At 42.8% G+C, this 25887-nt stretch overlaps 1 protein-coding gene across 1 annotated transcript in view; it reads right to left on the reverse strand.

Annotated features, from left to right (window-relative positions):
* LOC128323509 (uncharacterized) overlaps positions 1–25887 on the reverse strand; it is a 309256-nt gene that overhangs the window by 180534 nt on the left and 102835 nt on the right. The window contains exons 8-10 of the mRNA XM_053246776.1: positions 24296–24339; positions 18740–18863; positions 15017–15256 (exon numbers count right to left, since the gene is read on the reverse strand). Of these exons, the coding sequence (XP_053102751.1) occupies positions 15017–15256; positions 18740–18863; positions 24296–24339 (408 nt within the window). The remainder of the gene's footprint in view (positions 1–15016; positions 15257–18739; positions 18864–24295; positions 24340–25887) is intronic.

The following is a 25887-nucleotide window of genomic DNA, read 5'->3' on the forward strand; positions in this document are numbered from 1 at the left end:
ACTCATGCGGGGCATTCTGGAACTTCCAGGGGCCACGCGACCCCCCCATCCTCGCTGCCCCTGTTGGCTCTGTGACGGAGCTGGCAGTTGTGAGGGCGGCCAATCCTGCCACCCAGCTACAAGCGGCTGCTCATCTGCGAAGAGAGCGAGCGAAGCCCAGTCTCTCCGCAGAACCCCCTCTGATGCTTCACACCGATTGTGTGAAGTGCCACACTGAGAAACACGAATGGACTACTTAATTTATTACTAGGGGTGTGCACGGAACCGCCAACTGCGGTCCGGCACTGGGGTGGGAGGGTCGCTTTAAGAGCGGCGGGAGGGTTTACTTACCCCTCCTGCCGCTTTCCTGCTTGCCGCCGTAAACATATGAGTTTGCCGCCGTAAACATACGCCGTAAACATACCGTAAACATAATTGGGGCGGCAGGATACCTCCCTGCCGCCTCTTCCCTGACGTTACTTGCAAAACCTCCCAGGAGTGCATTGCGTGCCTGCGCGCACGTCACAGCGACGTGGAGTGGGCGCTCATCTCTGTGACGTATGCGCACGCGCGCAATGCACTCCTGGGAGGTTTTGCAAGTAACGTCGCGGATCCTGCTGCCCCAATTACTCGTATGTTTACGGTGGCAAGCGGGAAAGCGGCAGGAGGGGTAAGTAAACCCTCCCGCCGCTCTTAAAGCGACCCCCCCACCCCCAATCCGAACCACCCAGGTCCAGACCGGTCCGGAGGCCTTTTCAATGGCCTCCGGACCGGTCCGGGCCCATCCCTATTTATTACCAGCTATTCTGATGGTTAGGACCTCTGCAGACTCTTCAGTGAAAACTAGACATTATAGTACATGTGTGGCTGCCACAGAAAGCAGAAGCTCCATGTCTCCTACTCTTATGTCTCCCCCTGCAGCATCTAGAAATACAAAAATGTATTGTATGCTTGACTAACAAGCAGAAGGTTACTGGTTTGAATCCCCGCTGGTAGGTTTCCCAGACTATGGGAAACACCTATATCGGGCAGCAGCAATATAGGAAGATTCTGAAAGGCATCATCTCATACTGCATGGGATATGGCAATGGCAAATCCCTCCTGTATTCTACCAAAGGCAACCACAGGGCTCTGTAGTCGCCAGGAGTCAACACCAACTTGTCGGCACACTTTACCTTTAACATAATTGCAATGAGAGTTGCCCCTGCCTCATTTCCACTTCATTGGCTGCCACTCTCAGGGATGCTATGGTATCGTGGCATATATTTTGTATTAGGCATTTCGGAAGAGAGAAGAGAAGACAATGCAGAGTTCCTAATTTTGGCAGCAACTCCGTGTGCATCATAAGGTCTGGTTCAAGCTCCAGGAAGCAGTCTTTTCTGGCCCAGCTGCTTGAGATGCTTCAAATGTAGGTGCCAACAATTGAAACTGGGTTCTTATAAATGTGTATGCAAATACTTTGCCACTGAGCCATGCTTTCTCCCAAATTTTATCATTCTTGCCTTTCTAATGATCTCCTCTGTTTCTTATGTAGTTACATTAACCTGGATGAAATTGGTCTGAAATGCTCCTAAACCCAAATGGCTGTGTTTTATGCTTAATTTATTTATTTTCAAAGAACTCCACAAGTTGTGCAGCAACTGAGAATAAAGGCACATAATTTCTGGCTTACTTCGTACTAGGCAGCGCTGCATTTAATTGAATTAAAACATACTGAGCTAAAATCATCTCTTGATACTATTTCTGAAATCAACTGCTTTATATTAGTTTTGTTGTCATATACTTTACTTCCCCATATGCCACAGCATTTCAACACAGGAATACTCAAGAGAGTGAACGAGATTTATTTGAATATTTCAAATTAGTAGGCTCAGTTTGGGGATTCTTCTATTGCATGTGCTCTTAAGAAGTCCAACTTGCTCTTGGGTTTATCATGGTTAAGAGATAAATCTTTTCTTTCTTTCTTCGTTTTTCCCCAGGAGTTGAACTTAGGAGAGTGTTGCACAGAGCCCATTACTTTTTACAGTCCCAGAATGGCAAAGCCCCAGTACACATAAAGATGTGATTTTTGAACATCTGCCATTCAATTAGAATAGCATCTAGCAAGTCCCAAACCTATATAGCATAACAATACAATCAAATTTCAATATTACTGAATATGCGGCCAATGGTTCCTAATTTTAAAACCATGATGGATTTTTTAGGCATTCAAATAAAGATTTTCAAACATCTCATCCTATGAGGCTGTATCATTCATCAAGTAAAAGGCAAACTAATGCTAATGAACAAGAAGTGGTAGTTATTATTTCAATGAACATGACACTGCGAGAGATTAAACAAGGCAGATCTTTGTTTAATGTTTACAGCATACAGTATAAGCCAAATGAAAAACAGTACAATGGAAGGGGGCAAGGTAAAGAAGGCCAGCATAGCTAAGGTAAAACACAAACTTGATTCACTGAACATGTCCACTGACTGCACTCAATGATCGCGCCACAAGGAGAAAAGAGTGGACCAATGTTGTACAACATGCAGTCAGAAAGATGTAATTACATTTTTTCTAACTTAATTTGGATCAGTGAGGTGCTCTGCATGCTACCATGGAGTGGGGGGGAAAGGTAATAGTTGTCAGCCAAACCAGTCTGGTGGAAAATATGACCAAAGTAAGGCTTTAACTAGAAGTTCAGTGACAAAGATGGGACTTCTAATTCCATATTTGCCAGCAACATGTAGACTGGGGGCAAGGAAGTAGCTTTTGCAGAGAAGAAGTGGTGGGTTGAATGTGGGGCTGAACTTCTCCCTAGAGTCATGGGTTTTGTTACTCCTGGGCCCTGGGGGAATGTGCCCTGAATATTTTTCTCAGTGACCCAGATCTCTGTTGCCACCTCCAGGCTTGTTCAGAGAATGGAGGAGGCAGCAGTGGCTCAGGGGCTAAATGAAGAGGTGGCAGTGGCAGTGCTGGAGGTCAGAGGAGGAGGGAGGTGAAAATATAACAGTTTTTTTAAAAAATCATATGGCAGCTTTACCGCTGCAAAAAGTGGGTGGTGGTGGATTTTATTTTTATTTTTTACATTTTATATCCCTCTCTTCCTCCAAGGAGCCCAGAGCAGAATACTACATACTTAAGTTTCTCCTCACAACAACCCTGTGTTTAGGCTGAGAGAGAAGTGAATGGCCCAGAGTCACCCAGCAAGTATCATGGCTAAATGGGGATTTGAACTCGGGTCTCCCCGGCCCTAGTCCAGCACTCTAACCACTACACCACGAATGGCTAAATGAAGAGGCAGCTGTGGCAATGCTAAAGGCCAGAGGAAAGAGGAAATAAAAATAAAACTGCCTGGATGCTACTGCCACTCCCTCCACTCCCGCCATACTTCCCATGGGGGTGTTGCTTTTCTCCCTGTTCCCCAGCATCTCAAAGCATAGTTGAGGATCAACATCCCAAACCCTCCTCCTAGTAATGGTCATCACTCTGACCTGTTTCCTCACACAGGGTCTCAGCAGCTTTGCCAAGGTACATCCCTGGTACACTCTAAAGAGCTCTGCACAGTCCCCACCCTCATTTTTAAATTAAATTAAATTAAATTTATTTATTTAACATATTTTAATCCCCCCCCAAAAGCTTACATCTCTAGGTGGCTTACAAAAACAAAACATTCTGGTTTTTGCTCGTGATAGCCCTATTCTCCCTATCCCCCCTAGAATCTCTCTCAACCCTCCCCTCAATCCCTAGCTCATTCAGGGTCTCTGTGCTATCTGCCAGATGTCCTGCCCCTTCACTTCCAGCCCCATCTATAAATGGCACTGGATGGCCTGTGGCCAGCGAGCAGCCAATCAGCTGTTGGTCAGTGCTTCACAGAAGTAGCACCAAGCTGGGAGGAGGTGATATGCTAATAGGCTCAGGGTCAATCCCAGGGATGGCTTCAAGGGCTAGCAGGCTCCCCCCCCCATATTTCTCTACCACCCCCTTTCACTCCCCCATCCTGTAAAGCAGGGATTCTCAGCGTTGGGTCCCCAGATGTGATTGGACTTCAGCTCCCATAATCCCCAGCCCCAGTGGCCTTTGGTTGGGTGGGGACTCTGGGAGTTGAAGTCCAATCACATCTGGGGACCCAACGTTGAGAATCCCTGCTTTACAGGATGGAGCTTTACAGCAAAGTATCAGTCATTACTGTCATAGTATATTGTGTTACTATAGCTTGAATTATTTTTAAAGCCCTAACTTGTTTGAAGAAGCCTCATTTACTCAGTCCTATAGCCCAGAACAAGCAGATGTTGTTAGTGAAGCCAGGTAGGTAGGAGACTGATTAATTGCTTTAATTACCTCCCCTCTATAAGTATTTAATGCATAGCAAAATCCTCACTCCCCTAATAACATTCTTTGCTACTCCTTTGTTCCCGCAGACTAGTTCTAGAGTCTCTCCTACTCAGGGGTGTAGCTAGGGGAGAGGGGGCCGTGTTCATCCCTCTTTCTGGTGGCCCCCCAGAGTGAGGGAGATAATGAAGAAAATAAGAAGGGATGGAGCTGGAGGGCCCTTAGGAGCTGGGGCCCCATGTTCTTTGAACCCTTTCACTCAATTATAGCTACGCCCCTGCTCCTACTCTATTCCAGTGCCAATGCTGAACAACAGTGAGGGAGTTCGTGGGTCCTGACAAAAACAGCAGGAAAGGTATGTGGCAGCTTTGCAGCACAAAAGGGGAGGGGGGACCCTGAATGGTGGCAGCTTATTAAATAGGTACAATAAGTAAACAAACATGGCAGCTTTGCCACCACAAGATTGCTACTAATGGAGGGAGGGTGGAAGTTGGAACATGAGCCAGAACCTGTGGGCCCACATCTTTGTGTAAGGCACGAGAATGGGCTGAAATGTGCTGTGGGTCAGTTCACATCAGATTAATGATTGCTCCACAGTCCACAGAAGAGATGGATACAACCACAATGTCTGTATTTGCTGCAAGCCACCCACCTTTCAAGAAACACTTTCTCTTCCATCTGGACTATTTTTGCTGATCAAAATTGTTCTCCCAAAGGCAGCTTTATTCCCTATAGGCAAAGCATGCCACTGCTTTTCTTTTTTTAAAAAAGTATTTCTTCAAGAAGGGAAATATCACACACACACACACACACACACACACCAGCTTTCCCACCCATGGGGAAAATATATTCTCTTCTGATGAGAGAACAGCAACTGGCAGCGGGTGGGGGGTTATCAGGAAAAGGACATTGGACAAAAGGGTTAAACACCCCATTCCCTCCACCGCCTTTCCAGACAGATTTTCAGTTCCACCACCCACCCTGCCATGGCTTCATTTCATAATCTGAAAACTCTTTCTGTGACACATCTAGTTTGCTTCTGTTACAGCTGCAGGTGCTGAGAAAATCTCAGGATCACAGTGGCATGAGAGCAAAACCTCTTCCCAGCAACGGTGGAAAATGTTATATAGGTCTCTACATTGCTTTTGCTGAATTCTGGGATAACACAACATTAGACAGTTAAAAGAGGGTCAGTCAAAATTTCAAAGACAATGCAGTGGAAATGGGTAAGAATATCATAAAATGTGACCTTTTGTCTTTCTAGATACAGGAAAATAATTATTGCATCCTGTGTGCTTTGGCCTCTGCATCTGTTGCCAATTGCCCCAACACATCTGCTGCCAATATTTTGTTCTCTTCTATGACCAGCAGGGAGTAGCAACATAAGGCATGGCTGTTGTTAACCCTGACAAAATCAGTCTCATCGTATCACTAGCCTTGATTTCTCCTGAACTTTGATATCTGGGTGCTAGCTTTCCAACCTGGCCTCACAGAAAAGAAAAGGAAATAAAAAAGAAGGTAAGTCAGAGGGGGGGAGATCAAAGCATGTTTTATTTCTAACTAGAACACAGGCTACACATGCAATATGTTAAAGGCTGGTTGAGAAGTCCATTCAAATAAAATAAGGACTAATCCAACATGTTAATATACAAATTTATTTTAAAATACATTTTAGTATTTACTTAATTGTTTTAATATAGGAATTTAGGGTTGAGTTAAATGTGATATGGAGGTTGCATGATTAGAGCTACCAATTAATTTTTCTCCATGGGGTAGGGGGCTGATTCAGTTCTTGGCTGTAGTACTGGGTGTGGGGCAGGGTAGGGGGGTAGCAAGGTTGGAGTGGGCCCAGAGACAAGATTTTAAAATGGCCCCCCCTCACTGAAGCTCAGCTCATGAAGTAAAGAAATCTTAAATGAGGCTGAATGGTGGTAACAAAAAGCATACACACACACACACACACACACACACACACACACACACAGGGGATCCTTTTTTCCTAGTTGTTTTTTGAGAGAGAAATGGAAATGGAAAATTTCAAATATTTGTGATGCTTACTATTTTATCCCTAAACTTGCTGTAATGTTGTAAGAACATGAAATATAATGGGTTGGGATCAGAGCAATGTGAGCAGAAATCTGCTGAAAGCATCCTGAGATAGATATAGATATAGATATCTATCTAAAGTATTTCAGATAAGGAGTAACTCAAAGTAATTTCTTACCCTCACAACTTTTAGTAACCCCCCCCCCTCCACTGCAACCCTCCATGCCGTACCTCATAACATTCAGAAGGGCTCCCCTGACCCTCAAGCACAGATTTTCAGGGACACAGTGGTGTAGTAGAGAGGAGGGGGCAGGAAAGTCTCCTGGTGCTAGCAGACTTCTGCTCACACTACTCATTACGTGTAACTTACCTGATGGCAAGTCATAATAAAACTCTCTCTTTCTTCTCTCCCAAGACATGTTTTCCACTCATCACTTTTCTATGAGAAATCACAGATGGTCTCTGATAATCTGAGGAATTACCATACTTGCACTACTCCACCACTGTTCCCTCTAACAGGGATTCCCAGATGTTGTTGACTACAACTCCCAGAATCCTCAGGTGCAATGGCTTTTGCGTGTGGATTATGGGAGTTGTAGTCAACAATGTCTGGGAATCCCTGTTAGAGGGAACACTGCACTCCACATCTGGGACACTAAAGGAAACTGTCTCAGGGTGTCTTCAGCAAGTCTGACTCAGTTTGAACTACAATAGGCTTCAGTCCGATGAAATGCATCTCCAGATCTCGTGCAGTACATCAGTTTATTATATTCAAACATAACATTAATGATGGAAACATTGTCAAAATCCACTTCTATATTGGTGCAACTGGAGATGAATTTTTCAAAAGTCTAAGTGCAGCTATGGGAAGAGGGATTAAGATTAGGATCATAGTACCCACAAGAGTGAATAATTACAGATCAGGACTGAACAGTGAAAGATCTTCTAGGGCATCTCGGGCAGCAAACAGGAGACAAGGACTTCTCAAAATAAAGTTATTATGTACAGCATAACATAATAGCCAGATATTGTTACAGGTATTGGTTGTAGTGGCAGGCTGAAGATCATTGCACAAAAATGGAGGGGGAAATAGTGGATGATGTTGTCTGGGCATTTGCAGTAAAGATGAAAGTTTAAAAGGCAGAGAGGTGGAGAAGAGAGAAAAAGAGGTGTAGCTATATTCGAACAGTGGGGGACAAATGTCTCTGGACACTTGGGGGCTCTGGGGGGCCCTCCGGCTGGGTGAAAGCTTGCTCTTTGCTCTCTCCCTTCTGCTTCTCTGAAGAAAAAAGCAAAGGTGACAGGGGCCATCTTCACATTTTGTCCAAAGGCCCACTACAACCTTGTTATGCCCCTGTGTTTTACACCTCTCCTAGTCTGCTGAGATGGTTGTGCGAAGGAGTGGATCTTGGCTTGAGATTCAGTTTCCAAGTCTTAGTAAGGCCATTGTGGGGGAGAAGGTGTTGTCCAAGGCTGGTGGATAGGCACCTTAATCTAGGCTGGCATCAGGGTCCAAGCTAGGATTGTGCACCGAGTGTGCCACAGTCAGTTTCAAGGAGGAGAGGTGAGAACAATGGTTATACTGGCTGGGCCGGCCTACCAGAACCCAAGGGGTCAAAAAGGGCCGTAACCCAGAATTTGGCTTATTTTAAGACAAATCTGGCAACCGTCCATCCGTAGTCCAGTGTCTGGAATCACACCAGGTTATGGGTGCTCAGATCAGATACAGGAATGGGCGGGGAGGCAAGGAGCCCTTTGAATAGAGGAATTCTAGGGCCTCAAAAGGTAGGGAGCAGATATGCTAATAATTGGTTATTAAGAGTCAGGGAAGTTGTGTGTGTGAGTCAACTGCACTATCCAGTAGGATCACAAAGGGCAGCTGGGCTCTAGGTATGATCTAGGTGGCTGTGAGATGCTGTACTAGAGGGTCGTTGGTGGGTTCACTGGAACTTCTCCATAGTCCCAGGACTCCTACTTGCTGCAACAGCAATTAAGTCTAATCCAAAATGCAAGATCAGTGGGTGTGGTTCTCACTTTTCCCAAGTTCAAAGCAACATGACCAAATCGCAAGCTTAAAATGGAAACTGTGTGTCAAAGCATAAGCTGTGGTACATGCAACAGTTTGCTAGGCCAAGATAATGCCAATTTCTGGGGAAAGGGATGATTCTGGGGAAGGGGCTACCAGCTCTGTTTGATATGGTTCACATTTGAAATATGGGCGGGGGGACAGAATTTGGAGGAGAAATATTTTGTTGCCTGCCAATGTACTGATGTTCCTAAATATATGTTAGTCTGTTAAGATTAAGATTTCCAGTTTCCAAAAATGCATGAAGCTGCTCATTATCCCAAATGGTTTAATGGGGGCGGTGGGAGTGGAATGGATCTTAAGTGTTTCTCATTTTTAAGTCTTCTGGCACTGTGTGCTTCCTCCTTATCAGTTGCCATTTTTCACAGCAGCTTAGGTTAAGATGCACTAAAGCTTCCTACTCTCATATTTTTTAAGCTGTGCTGAAACTTAATGCCAGAATATATATTGTTTTTTTAAAAAAAGTTTTCCTCTGGCTTAACTAATAATACATCATTGTGTTGCTATTAAAAGCATCTTAGCTCCTAGTCAGATGCTGACATAGAGAAAATAGAGGCTTGGGAAATGTGGTCTCATCATATTTTAAGAATTAATACCTTAGGTCATGTTAATCAGTTTCTGATATATGTAGCTTTCAGAAAGCACTTCAGGGAAGAAAATTGTGGGCGTGACTAATAATGACAAGGATATGAACTATATTTCTCATAGCGATCTCATTCTGAACATTACCAGGGAACTGTACCGTGATATGGATTTAGGAAGCTTTACATTAAAAATAAATTTACCTTTTGCAATGAAATTGAACATGCTTCTCCCAACTCCATCCCAAGCCAAAAACTTTAAGCTTATTATTTTGGTAGCTATAATTTAAAATGAGTGCCAGCACCAGCTCAGTGACTGGATGATAAGTGTCTTGAAACTTCAAGAGAAGCCACTAAATTTTTCACAGCATTTGGGTTTCATTTTCAGTATAATAAAAATATGGTGCCCTTTTAATAATGAATAATAGATTCCTCCTACAGTTTGATTTACATGCATGGATTAAATGTCATATTTGAAAAGTTGCTGTTTTATTCACCCTGGATTTCCCTTAAGTAAAGCAAAATGGTACCTAGCTACTCTTACAACATTGCTACCTTGCCACATTGGCACATAAATATTAACTGTGGTTGATATACTCTTCATAATCTAAGGATATATGAATCTCTTCCCATTAGTAGCTGTGAACTTTATGGCCCAGGCTGTGTGCAGGTGATTCCTTTTCAAAGTCTTTGAGGAGGTGGCACTATAGAGCTGTCATAGCCTGTGGTACACATTCATTTTGTGTGTGTGTGTCCTGCCATGGTTTCATATATAAGAAAAATACCAATTGGCACCATACTATACATTACAGGCTGTCCCACCTCTTCATCACATTTATCAAATAAACAATATACCAGCAATATAGTCGTGATCTATTGCTGTTTTGTATTTTATTTATTTATTGTGGTTTTGTATTCGTTGTACATCATCAAATGTTGTATGTCATCTCTTATCTTATCTCTATCTATCTATCTATCTATCTATCTATCTATCTATCTATCATATATACCGCCTGATATATATCACTCTGTGTGGTGTACATAATCCAAATTACAGTATAAAAATGTTAAAAACAATTAACAGAACAAAACAATTAAAACAGTCTTGCACTAAGGATGACTAGGAACTTTTAAAATAAATAACTAAATGTTAATATTTTGTCCCCCCAAATTCCATAATTAAGATCATTCCCTATTGCTGAATCCAATGTTAAGAGTATAATTGCAAAGAAATATCTCTCAAATCTACTTAGATTGTAACAACCAATCCAATGTCTAAACCAATGCCCCATGTTGGATAAAACTTTGTTCCCTCTGGGCAGGTTTTGTCTTATATGGACATATATGCTTAATTTTACAATTTTCAGAGTATCCCACAATATATTGAGCCATGTTTTTATTAAGTACATCTGTGAGGATTTTCATTTGGAAGCTACTAGCATCTTGAGAGTCAACATGTTTTCCACCATGGTCTCTTTCAAACCATTTTACAGTTTCTGTCGCTCTGCAAGCTGAACCCTGCAATAACCAAAACAAGCCCCACCCCCACCCCTGAAGTACGTCCAGCACTTTTGGATAGATATTTGTACATTTTGGTGTGATTGTCACGGGAGTTACACATCTTCCCATGCTCACTGCAGTTTTATTACCTGCTTTTCAGTATGTGAAAAGACAGGTACATATTGCTTATCCATATTTAAATTATACAACATCAACTCTTAAAAGGGCTGCAGTGGAAGGGAGGGAGAAACTATGCTGCAGGGTTAGAAAGTGGAAAGTTCAAGTTGTAGTTTCTGGGAGGTCTTCTTAATGAAACAGGGGGCAGAGCCTGTTCTGAAGTGATGTTTGGCGCTCTAGGGATTTGTGACTGTAGCAATATAGGAACCACAAGTGTCATGGCCCAAGTGAAATGCTCATGGACTCGCAGGTTCAAAAACATATGTCCCATGGAAGGAGGTGGGTGCTGTGTTCATCCAGTCTGATGCTGATACTACAATAGTGAACCCACAATTCCTCCAACCCGAAGAAGTGACCTCACAAGCTTTCTATATATATGTTGATTGTTGGCTCCAGATGAAGTTACCCTTCAATCCAACGTATCAACTACTACTACTACGAATATTTATACTGTATATCACTTTTCAACAAAAGTTCCCAAACTTTTACATAGAGGAAAAATAAATAATAACTAAATAAAGGTGGATCCCTGTCCACAAAGGTCTCACTATCTAAAAGAAACATAAGATAGACACCAGCAACAGTCACAAGCTACAGCCACGGGAGGGATGTTTCATGTCATTGTACATTCATATCCAACATCTTACTTGAAAGACATTTAGCATTCAAGCCTTTGTGAGATTACTCTCAGGAAGGTAACTGTCAAAAGGAGACCTTACAAACTACCATCATCTGGTTAGAAGAACCTGACAAGCTAAACAAGAGGACAGAGAAGGGAATAAAAAAGTGAAACCAGCAAGCTTAGGCAAAGCATACTAATGAATGAACAAAAAATAATTTGGGCAAGGTCCAACATTCAAGTCAGACTAGCCTGAAGGTAGTTCTAGCTTACATGACCAGAGCTTTCTGCATGCGGCAGGTAACCCATGCTGACACCAACTCTGCCGACATTAGAGAGCTATTATTTTTGGAAGAATGTAGTGTTCTGGAACAATATCACTAATGTATTAGTTACAAGTATGCCGTCTTTCAACATCAGGCATGCATATTTTATTTTCCGCCATATTTATATTGTACCCCAATCGCTGCATTATGGCCAATGAAAACAAAACTCTACCCTTCATATTAGTTGTCTGGTATTTTCTCCTGTAATAAATCCCAAGAATCTAGCACTGCATTTCACCTGTTTCTATCTTTCTGCAGTTCCTAAACATAAAAATACCAACCTCCAGTTTGCTCACATGACCTTTTTTCTTCAGGTTCAGTCTTAACTTGCCAATATAGCTTAAAACAATAGCTTAATAATGATTAACCCACAACGGGTCTCCCTGTTGCAAGGTACCCCACTCCTCTCTTACCATCACACACCTACATATCTTTACAGGTTCAGACTTATGCCCGTCTTCTTTTTCAGGTTCAGACCTCTGCCTCTCTTCTTTTTCAGGGAATGTTTGTTCATTTATTTATATTACTTTTATCTCTCTATCAGTTATTTATGGCACTTTACAGAATAACATACAGAAATGAGATAGGTCCCTGCCCAAAAGAATTTATGGTCTAAGGATCAAAGCAGACATAACACTGAGTAGGGATGGATACGGAACTGGTTGGCCCGGTTCAGTTCGAGTCCGGACCAGACTCGAACCTGACTGGACCGGTTCGGTCTGGCACCTCTTAGAAAACCCCCCCCCCGTTTGGTTGGGGGGGTGTCATGAAGTGGGGGGGTTGGTGTTTTTTTTTAACTTTTAGCCCCTTTGGGGGGCTTTCTCTAGGCTGGGGGGGGCCATGAAGGTTCCCCCTCCCCCCACCAGCCTTTTTCATCACTACCACGGCAAATTTTACACCCTTTTTTGGCCCGTTTAGGCCTCCTTTTGTTGGTGTGGTGGCCATTTTCTCCACCAGCGCACATGCGCAAATGGCCTCTGCGAGGCCTGCCACCGCCCAGGGACCATTTGCGCATGCACAGCGGCCACCATTTTGGCCGCCATGCCAAACTATGGAGGCCCAACCGGCCGAATGGGCCGGAGGAGGTGATAACGGAGGCCGGCGGGGGGAGGGGGAATCTCTGCAGACCACCCCCCCACGGCCCCAAGGACTTCCCCCAAAGGGGAAAAAGGTATTTTTAAAATATAATTTTTTGATTTTTTAAATAATCCGCAAAGCCCCTGGACCAAACCGAACTGGGGGGGGGCGGTTCGAGGGGGTGCTGGACCAAACTGGTCCAGTCAGGTTCGAGTCTGGTCCGGACTCAAACTGAACTGGACCAGCCGGTTCTATGCACATCCCTACTTGAAGGTCCCAGGAGAGGTACGATAGCGCCGCCTCGTAACATCACCCCACACACTTCCATTCCAATGGCAGATGTTATACTTTTTTAAAGGTTGTAATGTGTTGTTGCATTTCCCCACTGACTTCTTCTTTCTCCCCCACCCCCTGCAGCAATGCCCCAACAATATTTAATCTTTTCCCTATTTTCCCCCTTCTCCATCCCATCTCTTGTTTGCACTATGGACATTTTCACAAACAAAACTTAAAACAGATCATACTTCAATTGCTTTGTAATGTGAATGTAAAGTCTACATTGGCCAGAATACTTATTTGCATTACAAATACCTCTTTTCAACATTCTCCTCTACTTTAACAACCAAGTAGGTGTGGGGGGAAACATGAAAGAGGATCAAAGGAGACGTAAACCTCAGATTTGAAAGCTTTTTAAAGACACCTTGGATGACATTGCAAAGAGCATCTATGTAACTATTTTGCTTAGGAAGACCAATAAAGTTACAAAGCACTTGAGAATTGTCTGCAGTGTCTCATGTATTTTTCAGAGCTACAACTATGCTTGAGTTTATTCCAAAATAATCCACACTGCCCTGGTTATTTGTGAACCCTATAGCAGCAGAGACACATCCAGAAGTCTTCCATCATCATCTGTTGTAAATAGCACAAACATTTTTGGCACAAAAGGGTTACTAGGGGTGCTTCAAAAGTTCCCTCAAAGACCCCTAAAGATTACCTTTTTTCCTGCCTGTTTGCCCCCACCCCCCCTGCAGCGACTTTGGCACAATTTCTTGTTTTCCACTGAGGCTTCCTTCTTGCAACATAATTCCAACCATCCAGGAATTATGTTGCTAATGTGATGATGTCACAATGTCAAAGGTCTAGTCATAATTGGCAGCATGGGAACATTACTGAGGACAACTGTAGCTAATTCAGAGTGAAGGCAATAATTCCTGTATCACATTGCCCTCACTCTGAATGGGCAGCAGGTGGAAAAACAAAACAGTTGGGGTGTGTGTGGTGGGGGGGGATGAAGGTGCTGCTGTCTCCTTCTAGCTAGCTACCCATCATCTAAATAAGTTGGCAGAGGCAGGGAAGTGTAGCTGCTATTGAAGCCACTTCCAGTGCCTCCTCCTCCTAGGTAAGACTGATGAAAGTTCATCCATGTTCAGAGTTACCCCTGAAATTGCCAAACACAAGGGACCCTTTTCATTTCTTGCAAACAGAGCTATACATTGTTGCAAACTAGGCATTTATTGCAGCTTAATGCTACTGAGAAGTAGTGTCTATTATTATTGTCTTCTTGGTTTTTCAACAACTTGTGTGCTCAAGAGCTGCTTGTATATGGTTTTAAATATCCTAACTATAACAATAGGCGCAAGCCCAGAAAAACACATCCATAGCAATCAGAACAATTGAAGAGAACCAAATAAGCTTATGTTTCTCACACAATGTTCTTCCAAACCAAATGATTCAACCAGTTGCAAACATTTGCCTCAATGCCACTGGAGCAAATGACACACAACAATCCTGCCCCACACAGCATGCTTTGGAAACAAAATATGCATGCCTCAGTCACAAAATATAGCCTTGAGTGTGCTTGGGTTTCTTCCAAAATAATCCAAATGCTGCTTTTTTAGCAAATAGGGGTCAATGAAGCTAAAAACTCAGACAAGGATTTGGGCGTTCATGTGTTTATATACACCCACTCGCTCATTTATTATTCTAAAGCTACTTTACCCAAATCGAATTACATAGCTGACAAGCTGCATAGATAAGAAAAATGCAAGCAAAATCTAAACTTGGCTGACAATGCCACATGAGATAGTGTACTATATATTTGGCATATTTGAAATGGGTGAGGAAGGATGCATTTGTGTGGGCTGGGCAAGGAAGAAGAGAGCTTGCATGGACCCAAACTGTACCTTAAAATTCTAAATGGATCAGGAACATAAAGGAATGTAGGAAATATATATGTTGCCAAAAGAGGAATGGTTAGACATATTTTAAACCATCCCAGCCAATAAATCCTATTTAAGAAACTTTGCTTACTATGTGGACACTTTGGTCGAAACAGATCTCCACATCATAGAAGTTCCCATTGTGCCTTACTGGCAATGTTGTTCCAGCCCATTGCTGAGCCTCTACTTGGGCCCAGGGAAGCGCTTTACCACCAAGTCGTCCATGAAGGGAAACCTTGAGGATGTAGCTGCCTTGGGGCACTTTGTCCTTGATGCCTCGTAAGCATTTCAGTTGGATCTGAATAGGCTGAGGACTTTTGGACCAGTCAACCTAAGGGGAAGAATGGCTATTAATGGATAGATAAAATATAAGAGGAGAACTCCTGCTAGGCAACAGAAAGGGCACTTGTACAAAAATGGATTGTTTATACAATCAGGATTCAGAAATCGTCTTGGGATTACAGTATCTCAGAATTACTGTACAGAGATCAAGCCTACATGGATAAGGAATTCTAGTTTGAAACAGTTCAGATTTATTCTCAGCTGTGTAGTCATAGGTTTGGATAACTGCATGGAGGAGAGGTCTATCAATGGCTACTAGTCGGGGGGCTATAGGCCACCTTCAGCCTCAAAGGCAGGATGCCTCTAAGTACCAGTTGCAGGGGAGTAACAACAGGAGAGAGGACATGCCCTCAACTCCTGCCTGTAGGCTTCCAGTGGCATCTGCTGGGCCACTGTGTGAAACAGGATGCTGGACTAGATGGGTCTTGGGCCTGGTCCAGCAGAGCTGTTCTTATGTCATTCCATAGAATATACAGAAATCAACAAATAAAATGACACTAGCCGACCCGCACAGAGCATCTGTGTGCTCTTTGGGGCAGGCTGTTCCCCCCTCCCTCCAGCCCACTCCCCCTCCTGCCCTACTCTCTTGCCCCCTTCCCTCCCTCCTACCCCCTCTCTCTTGCCCTCCCCCACCCACCCAATTATCTTGCCCTCCCTCACCCTCCTGTCCCACTCTCTTGCCCTCTCCCTCCCCCTGCCCCACTCTCCCAATCTTGACCCCCAATCTCTTGCCCTTCCCCTCCCCTCTCTCTCTTGCCCTCCCCTCCCCTTACCTCTGCTGCCACAGGCCAGGCCCTCCTTAGGCCCCACTGCCGCTGTTCCTCCTCCCAGGCAGTGAACAGAGAAGTCCCACTGCGCGGTTCCCTCCCAGCCCGGCCTCCCATGGGCACCTTGTCTCAATGGGCGCCTCCGTGGCCGGACCCGCCGCTGCCCGGCCTCCGCAGGCTGGCAGGCTGGGCCCGCCACCGCCTCGCTGCCACAGCCAGGCCCGCCGCTGCCGCTTCACCTCTGTGGCCGGGCCCATCGCCAGGCTGAATGCCAGCTCCGTGGCCCACCGCTTGCCTCCACGGCCCCCACTTGCCTCCCAGTGCCAGTCCTAACCCCCACACAGAGCATCTGTGTGCTCTGTTATATTCCTTTATCTGCTTTACTAATTTTGTGAGTTGTCTCAAGCAGTAGTGCACTGATTGGAGGGGTAGAGTATGAATATAAATAAATAATAGACTAATGTGGGGGTACCACTAACTCCCCAATAATATGTAGTTGAAAAAAATGTGACGTGATAGCATCATGTTAGCATTTCCCTTTCCCCCAAAAGTAACAGCCAGTGAACTGTAATAGAGAAATGCTGATGATGTGATACCACTTCACATATTTTTCAGTTTTACCTGGGAGACATGATGGGAGACATGGGCTGGTAGAGCCCATATTTCTGTGTAGCATATCGTTTGAGTCTCTTTTATAACCCTTGTTTCACTCATAGAAATATAAAAACTGAAACAACCCTGAGGTTATCATCTCAGAATAACTGATAGCTATTAAACATGCCTTAATGTAGAAGAATGAATTAATCTGATTCAACTAATCCAATGTAACTAGTACTCACTGATTCAGGGGCAGCTGATAATAGTTAAAAACCCTTAAGAATCCCTTCAACCGCCTTGGGGTTGTCTTTTAATGAAAGGCGGTATATAAATGCAAAAATAAAATAAATAAATAAACATCTCTACTGACTTAAAACATTCAAGACGTGGTAGGAATAGGACATTTCTTTGTTCTTCTTCTCCCTGTGGTTCTTCCAGAGGGGAAATTTCTCAACTCGTCTCTTGCTCAGATGTTTATATGTTCCATTTTACGAGAAGGCATTTTTAGGAATTTGTTGGTGAGATAACAAATGTGTCTTTCAGCCTTTGTACTGCTAATTTCCAGTTAATTAATCGAACTCTCAAAAATCACGAGATGGTTTTCCAAATCATGAGATTTCAAATAATAAATAGTGAAGGACTGCAGCTTGTTTGAGGGATTAGAATCAGACATTAGAACATCTTGCTGTTACCTTTTTCATGATTTGTTCTGCAAACATGCGGACTAGAAACATTTAGAAGCTGAACCTTTCAGGTTTTTAACAAAATCCTCAGTTACATGGAATTTCTAATTAACTTCTGCTGTTTCTCTATGGATTAACAGAAATCAAATATCAGATCCCATACTCTTGTTAATGGCTTCCTAAATTACCTCTGTAGTATTTAAAATGCATTAAACTTTGTCCTTTTTCATTTCAGGGTAAGGCAGATGATTATGAGAGAAGGTTATTTAATATGGCATCTCATAGAACACAACATAATATTTTAATATGCTTCAGTTGACAAAGTGTTTCAGAGTCTCATGATCTAAGCCTATAGTGACCAATAATCTCCCTTTTTAAAAATCCTACCTTGGATTATAATGGAAGAGATAGCATATTTCCATATAGATAGAAAGCTTGTGGAATTAAATTAAGCAGTTAAATAAACACTTGAAGTAGTTAAACCTTTTTTGTTTTGTCTTTTTCAACACAAGCCATATTTAACAAACTAATGTGAATGACAATTATTTTCATTTAAATTAGAAAAATCTTAATTAACAATGAAGATTTAACCTTAATATTTTTGGCTTCAGAATCGTGTGTGTGTGTGTGTGTGTGTGTGTGTGAAAATTAACATCATGTGAATGAATAAGACAATCTTTCTAAAACCTCAAGGCAGGATTACTGATGCAGGCAGACTGAGTTATTAAACACATTCTAAATTAAACGCCTCTATGAATTTTATACTGAAATATATTTTGATAGTTTTGCATGCCAAATGTGACATTTTATATTTTAGATTCATCTTCTGTAGTAATTTTGGAAATGTCATACAAACAAAGATTTTGTCATTTACCAATAGAATTACTATGCATGGCCAGTTAGCCTTCTCTCTTTCTGGCTCTTCTAGTTGTTTCAAGTCAGCAAGCCATAAAAAATCTTTATCTCTCTGAAACACAGCAATTTGGAAGATAATCGAATAGTGACTGGGGGGCAAAAACGCCAGTCTGAGGAATTATACCACAATCTCTCTTGCATTTACAACCTTCCCTCAAAGCAAGTGTCAGTTGAGTAGGAAAAGGAGATAGGAGATTCATCATATCTCAAGCTTGTCTCATTTACATGGTGGCAGAGCTGCCTACCCTCATCTCCTACAGAAAGACTTTGCTTGGCCAGTGCTGACGAAGTGTTTTGAAGAACTCCAGCCTTGCCCAAATGATTCACAGTTAATGCTTTTAGACATTCCATTTAAGCATACAGTTGCATCTGCTGGGATTCATACATTTAAGCCTGCTAAAATTCTGTTTAAAAAAAATGGAAGGGAAGGGATTTCATACAAGGGAGTCAATATAATTGATCTAGTCATTTTGTAATTTACATTAGGGAAAAGAGCATACACACACTCACCTTCCAGCGAAGTCCTGCTGCTCCATTTGATTCATTATTCACTCCTGCAAGGTTACTAAACTTGGCTGCGGTCCCCTCTTTACAGGCATTTGGTGCAGCTTTCAACGCCTGACTTTCTTCCTTGCTTCAGTGACAAAGGGTGAGAAATTTAATAAAATGCATAAATTAAAGAAAGTGTTGACCCTTGAAACTAGCGTGCATTTTAATGTGTTCCTTAAATATGTTACAAGGAGTAACAGTTGAGGGAGTATAGCAATACATTCAGGGTAGAGCAATGTTTGAGAAGTGGCAAAAGAATAAAACAGGATCGATTCTAACAGCACAATTCATATTTAGCAGTCGGGACTGATGCCAATACACAATGGGCCACAATCCAGCAAGCCCTGTGAGTTCATGTTTACTGGGCCATGATCATAAGGTGTCACTTATAGAGAGCAAAAGTGGGCTAGTTCCCTAAATAGATGAGGCTGACGCTGGAGCAGTAGCACAGCATGGGAGAACAATGGCACCATAGGTCCTAAATGGAGAACTCTGAGATGTAGAGTGGGAGACCTACTCTCTGCTATCTTCCCAGTGGCAGTAGGTTCAGGACTGCAGAAAGCAACCACTTTTTCTCATAACACATAATCAGTGTATGAGATTTATTAACATGAGATATCATAATGACAGCTTAGATTTCTTTGTTTGAAATGACAAATTCATGGATGATAGGTCTATTAGCAATAGCAATAGCAATAGCACTTACATTTATATACCGCTTTATAGCTGGAGCTCTCTAAGCGGTTTACAATGATTTTAGCATATTGCCCCCAACACTCTGGGTACTCATTTTACCGACCTCGGAAGGATGGAAGGCTGAGTCAACCTTGAGCCCCTGGTCAGGATTGAACTTGTAACCTTCTGGTTACAGGGCGGCAGTTTTACCACTGCGCCACCAGGGCAGTTATTAATAAGTTATTGGCCATACTGCCTAAATGGAACATCCATGTTCGGGGCAGGATACTTCTGAATAGCAGTTGCTGAGAACACATGGAAAGTCAGTAAGGCTATTCACACCAACAGCCATACCCAGACTTGATGCTCAGGACTAGTCCTGGCACTGCCCTCCCGGGTAGCTAGTGATTTTTACCCGACCATATACTTGGGTAAAAGGGTGCAAGCCCTGGTTCACATGACCCAGGTATAGAGTCATGTGAATGCTCGGGCTACATGCAGTCCTTCCAGCCTCAAGAACGCCGCACAGCTCACAGAAGCGTTGGTTGTGTGGGTACACAAGCCACGTGACCCAAGACTATGCCAGATCATCTGGGGCAAAGATAGGTGCTATCCTACCTCCCCCCTTCCCACTCTTGCAGGCATTCTCAAAGGTCGTATGAACTACCTCGGTATGTTGTCATAGGTAGGTGTGCTGAATCACACTCAAGTCTCCAGTCAGCCATGACACTCATTGGCTGGCCTTGGGCCGGTCACTCTCTCAGCCTAACCTACATCACAGGGTTGTTGTGAAGTTAAAATGGAGTGGGGGGGGACCCACATGTGCCACCCTGAGTTCTTGATGGGGGATGGAGCTGTATGAGAGATGAGGCCATAGTGCAGTGGTAGAGCATCTGCTTTGCAGGCAAAACGTCCCAGGTTCAATCCCTGGCATCTTCAAGTAGGACTGGGAAAGACTCTTGCCCGAAACTTTGGATAGCCCACCAATGTTCTCTCTAATTTTGTTCATCTGTGTGCAGAATTAGTGTTGTTCTGGGTGGCAGTATCAAGTGGGGCCTTCTTGTTTCAACCTGAGCGGGATCTAAAATTAACTGAGCAGACATCAAATCGCTTGTGAGCATGCACACATGCGCACGCCTTAGAGGGAGCCCACTGCCAGTCAGTGTAAACAGTGCTGTGAAAGATGGACCAAGGGTCTGACTTGATATAAGGCAGCTTCCAATGTTCCTATAGACAGGAGAGTGTGCTAGAAGCATAATAAATTATAAAATAGTAAACAAAAGGGGAGCTACAAAAGCTAATATATTTTTTTAAAAGATGTGAGGCCAAAGTACCCACTCACAGCAAAGGGTGGCGGCTGTGTTCTTATGATTCACTCCTCTGTTTTGCTTCCTTCCTTAGTCCCCTCTGCTGGGACTAACTAATTCTGCTACGTCTCTGCAATGGGTATGATTGCCATTCCATCACTTTTGATGCAGAGATGCAGCAGAATTGCCCATTCTGGGAGGAGGATGTTCCTTTTATCCCTGCAGGAATCACTGCTCTCACCTTGCCTCCTTTGAGTACGTTTCTGCTCGGGACAAGCAATTCTACTGTTTCTCTTCACCAGATGTGATTGGATAAAGACAGAGCAGAATTACCTTCCCTGAGAGGAGGCTGCTCATTGCCTCTCTGTCGGAGTCATTATTATGCATTCTCCAAGAAAACCTTTTCAAGTGTCAAAGCGAAGTGTGCCTCTAATTTTAATTGAAAGGGGGAAAGCATGCTTCAGCTATCAGACATATGGGAAACAGTGCCCTAAATAAACACCTCCGGATGTTGCGGCATCCCTTTCTTCCTTGACCTGAAGGTTAGACGAAGCTTAACCTAATTGCCCTAAACTAGAACTAAGGCAACTTGTATAGTGAACTTTACTATTTAATTCCTGCAGCTGAATCATCCAAGAAAATCTCTTTTCCCAGGAAGGCTGGTCTGTTTGAAACTTTGCACTTATTTAGTTTGCTCATGATGGAAATTATTTCACTTAATTTGGTTAGAGCTACATTGACACAGGGGTTCATTAGGACACCCATTTGCTTGCAATTCAATTTAAAATTAAATACACTTCGTTGTGGATTTTATTACTTTTAAACTACTGTATCTATTGCCATTATTAGCAGTTAATACACAATTATGAAGGTAAACAGTTTTCATTACTCCATTTGATCTCTTTTAGGGGTGCAACATTTTCCTCCCAGTTTCTTCTAGGCAGCTAGAAGTTGGAGCCTAGTGAATAGCAATCAATTTAAGCCACTTTCCCCACTCATGAAACCTCACAGTCAGGTCCCAGTTTTCCCTCTTTGAATATTCAAAGTAAAATTCTTAGCCATATTCTCATTTTTTGCTTTAATTTTGTGGATTTATTTTAAATTAGTTATTGCATTCATATTGTTCTGTTCTCTTACCTAAAAGACAAGAGAAATAGCTAATTAGAAGGTTAAACAGTCAATATGCCTAGTTAATGGAAGGTGAAGATGCAGATTCCTCTTTAAATAATATCTTCTTGGGACTGAAGCACATGCTTTTTCCTTTTGTTTGTATAACATAACTATATTGCAATGCTTGTTTCTTATCAGAAGGTGTCACTATAGTATTATCTGCACAACTCACAACACTGTAGCAGCACCTCATTTTGTTGTTTATTTTCATCAAATACACCCTCCCTTTGCAATAGTTTTTAAAGACATACCATCAAAATAAAACCAACAAAATTAAAATTTTGTTTTAAATTTATCTTAAGAAGGATAGAAGGGATAGAAAATCAGTAGTGGCATGTAACACAATTAAAAATGATAATTTACAAAAGCTGATTACAATCAAACAATAAGGTCACTCACACAAGCAGCCCTACCCAGGCTTGCACAGCCCTACCTGGAAAGAACTGCTTGTGTGGAGTGCAGGGATTGGTTCCGATCTTGGCGCTATGTACCAGGGTAGCCCAGATTTTGTACCTGAGCTAATATTTATTTATTTATTTGATTTGATTTGATTTCTATACCACCCTTCCAAAAATGGCTCAGGGTGCTTTACACAGAGAAATAATAAATAAACAAATAAATAAATAAATAAATAAATAAATAAATAAATAAGATGGATCCTATTAAATAAATCAATAAGATAATGAGGTAGAAAGGCATGAGCGCGACCTTCTACCCCACTCCCCGGTCATGTGACCACTCGGACTGCCTGCAGACAGAGCCAGATGTACACGTGTACATAGGTGCACAGCCAGGTGTACCCTTCCTCTGAAGGCTCTGCCACTTGTGCAGCATGCTAGCGGCAGAGCCAGGAGCCAGAGATGGAAGTCCGCACCTCACAGAGCCAGGAGGCAAGAACGCCTGGCAATGAGAAATCCCCCAATGCACATTGCACTATGCTCCTGGCATGGTGCATTGTGGGATGCCAGAGGACTTCCTCCTCTGGCTCCTGTCTCTGCTGCTAGTGTGCTGTGCAAGCAGCAGAGCCTTTAGAGCAGGCATCCCCAAACTGCGGCCCTCCAGATGTTGCTGAACTACAACTTCCAGCATACCCAGCCACAAAAAATTGTGTCTAGGGATGCTGGGAGTTGTAGTTCAGCAACATCTGGAGGGCCGCAGTTTGGGGATGCCTGCTTTAGAGGAAGGGTTATCTTGTGTGGGGAGGCAAGTGGGAACCTGCCTTCCCAACTGCCCTCCTCATATTGTTTTGATTGTTTTTAATGTTGTTTTAGAAAATTGTTTTTTAAAAAATTTAATTGTTGTGTTTTAAATTTCTTGTTTTTGTTTTTAACTAATGTTTTAATGTTGTTTTTATCTTGTTGTAAACCTCCCAGAGACCTACGTTTTAGGCGGTTTAAAAATATGTTAAATAAATAAAATAAATGAATATTGGTTGTGTGAATGACCTTACTATGTACACCTCCCTAAAACTGGGCAGAAAAAGATGGACCTCCTTTGGGAAGCAACTCCAGCTCTTGGGTGCCTCCACTGAAAAGGCTCTGCATATTTCCAACAATGGGGGGGGGTCCTCAAAAGTTGGACAAAGTTGTTGGGCAGGTTCATATGGAAGAAAGCCATTTTTTAGATATTTTGGTCTCCAGCCATTTAAGACTTTAAATGAGGTATTCAAAGCACATTGTTATAACCAGACTCACAAACAGATTTGTAAGACCAAAAGGTCCTTAAGAATAATCCCTTGCACAGAGACGTGACACCTCATATCTAAAAATTAAATAATGCTATCTGTATACTGAGTGCCACTAGTAAGGAAGTGTTACTTTTTACTTATAAGCTTGAAGAGCTAGAGGTATCTAGCCATCGGGTGGGAAGAACTAGATTTTTGGCACAGTGGCATCTAGGCCCATTACATCGGAACACAGGATTAAGCCTGTATAGTGTTCATTAAAGGAAAGTAATTACTCAAAGACTCAAGCAGTGTTATATTCTAAAATATCAGATACATATAGAAACCAGTTTTGCAATTTAACAGGGTTTAAGGTCATCTATACTTGTTTTTAAAAATTCACATTTTAAAGCTTAATGCTCAGAGCTTGCTAGCAGAAGTTTCTCACTGATGACTGCTGCGGCGGTGGGGGCACACTGGCAGGCTGGGAAGGACTAGGCAACATGTGGATGCATGTAGAAAAAACATCCAGAGGATATGGAACATTGTTGATTTCTCAAAAGTCTAATATAAAAGCAATGAGGGAATTGTACAACGTTTCTGTTTTTGAAGATTACTGTAATTTATCAACCATTATCAGTTTTGGGCATTCTGAGACAGAAAGTGTTAGAAAATATATAGAATTCTAATATTAATACATACCTTTGAGAGATCTTAGAAAGTTTTGTGTTTAACTTCTTTGTGTGCTGGAAAAAATATTTTTAAATCCTCAAAAAAAAGAGAATGTTTTAAAATTTAAATACTAAGAACTACATAGTTATTTTTAAAACAATGTCCTTCAGTAAGGATACTGAATCATTACAACAATTTAAACATTAAGCTTTATGGCTGACATCTTGAGTAAAGTTGTGTGCATACTTCAAACAGTCACACGTGGTGTTAACCTCCACACCAGTCCCCATGCTTCCAAAACATGTTTGCACAATAAGACAACTATTTTGGAGCTTTCCCAATGCTCTGAAAGCACCCTCTGACAGCAGAAAGACATCCCTGGGGGTCAGGGATATGCTTCCACTGTAACATCAGGTTGCTTACCTGTAACTGAAGCAATTCTAGTGGTCATCTGTTGATTAATATCAATGGGTTTTGCGCCTGCGTGGAAGCTGTTTCGGGAACCTTCCAAAGCTGTTTTCCCTGCTTTTTGGCAGGAGCCCTGCCCCTCTGTGGTATTGCCACTGTCTCCCCACAGAGTGTCCACCGATCTGAAAGAGACTGCAGCAGGGAGGATGCAGGGGCAGGGTGTGTGAATTGACAGATTATCACTAGAACAACTTCAGTTACAGGTAAGCAACCTGATGTTCTTCAGCATGGTCTCTGTTGATCACACCAATAGGTGCATCACAAGCTGAGTTGCACTCACCTGGTGGCAGGAAGGCAGTCACTGGAAGATAGATTGAAGCACTATCCTGCCAAACACAGCATCCCTATGCACCCTCTCCTCCAGTGCAGTGTCAGATGAATGAAGTAGGACAGGCCCACGTAGCCACATGACAAATGAATGACAGAGGCAGGTTCCTACTCAAGGCATTCGAGGATGATATTGCTTGAATGGAGTGAGCATGGACCAGTAGTTGCATGTGTTTGCCTGCCAACCAATAGGCCAGGGTGATTGTGTTTACTATACAACATGACAACATTTGGACACATGGACAGCATCCACAGCATCCCACAGCATCCACAGCATCCACAGCATCCACAGCATCCACAGCATCCCATCTGTAGGCAACAAAGAGAAGTTCATCTTCTTGAAAGGTGCAGTGTGCTGTATATAAAAAGCCAGTACCCTTTGCATGTCCAGGGTGTGTAGTACCGATTTGAGGGGTTTGGGGAAAATACCAGAAGAGTAATGTCCTGAGCTCTATGAAACAAGGACAAATTCTTTGGAAGGAAGGCAATGTAAGGACTGAGTTGAACTTTGTCTTTGTGGGTGGGTCCATCCTTAGTGCCCACAACTCACTGACTCACCTGGCATGACAACTACCAAAAAGATAGTCTCCCACGACAGATGGTCAAGGCCACAAATCACCATGGGTTCGAAGGGCTTGTACATCAATCAGGTAAGTACAAGAGGTAAGTCCCACGAAGGGGTAAGTGGAGGCTTGCCCAGGTAAGTATGAGCTAGGCCCTTAAAAACAGTTTAATTGTCAGATCTCTGAAGAGGGAGCAACCACATGAAAGCGAAAGCACCGATGTGATGTCCGCCATGTGGACTTGCAAGGAGAAAATAGTTAAAC

Source organism: Hemicordylus capensis, chromosome 4, assembly GCF_027244095.1.
Source record: "Hemicordylus capensis ecotype Gifberg chromosome 4, rHemCap1.1.pri, whole genome shotgun sequence".
Lineage (NCBI taxonomy): Eukaryota > Metazoa > Chordata > Lepidosauria > Squamata > Cordylidae > Hemicordylus > Hemicordylus capensis.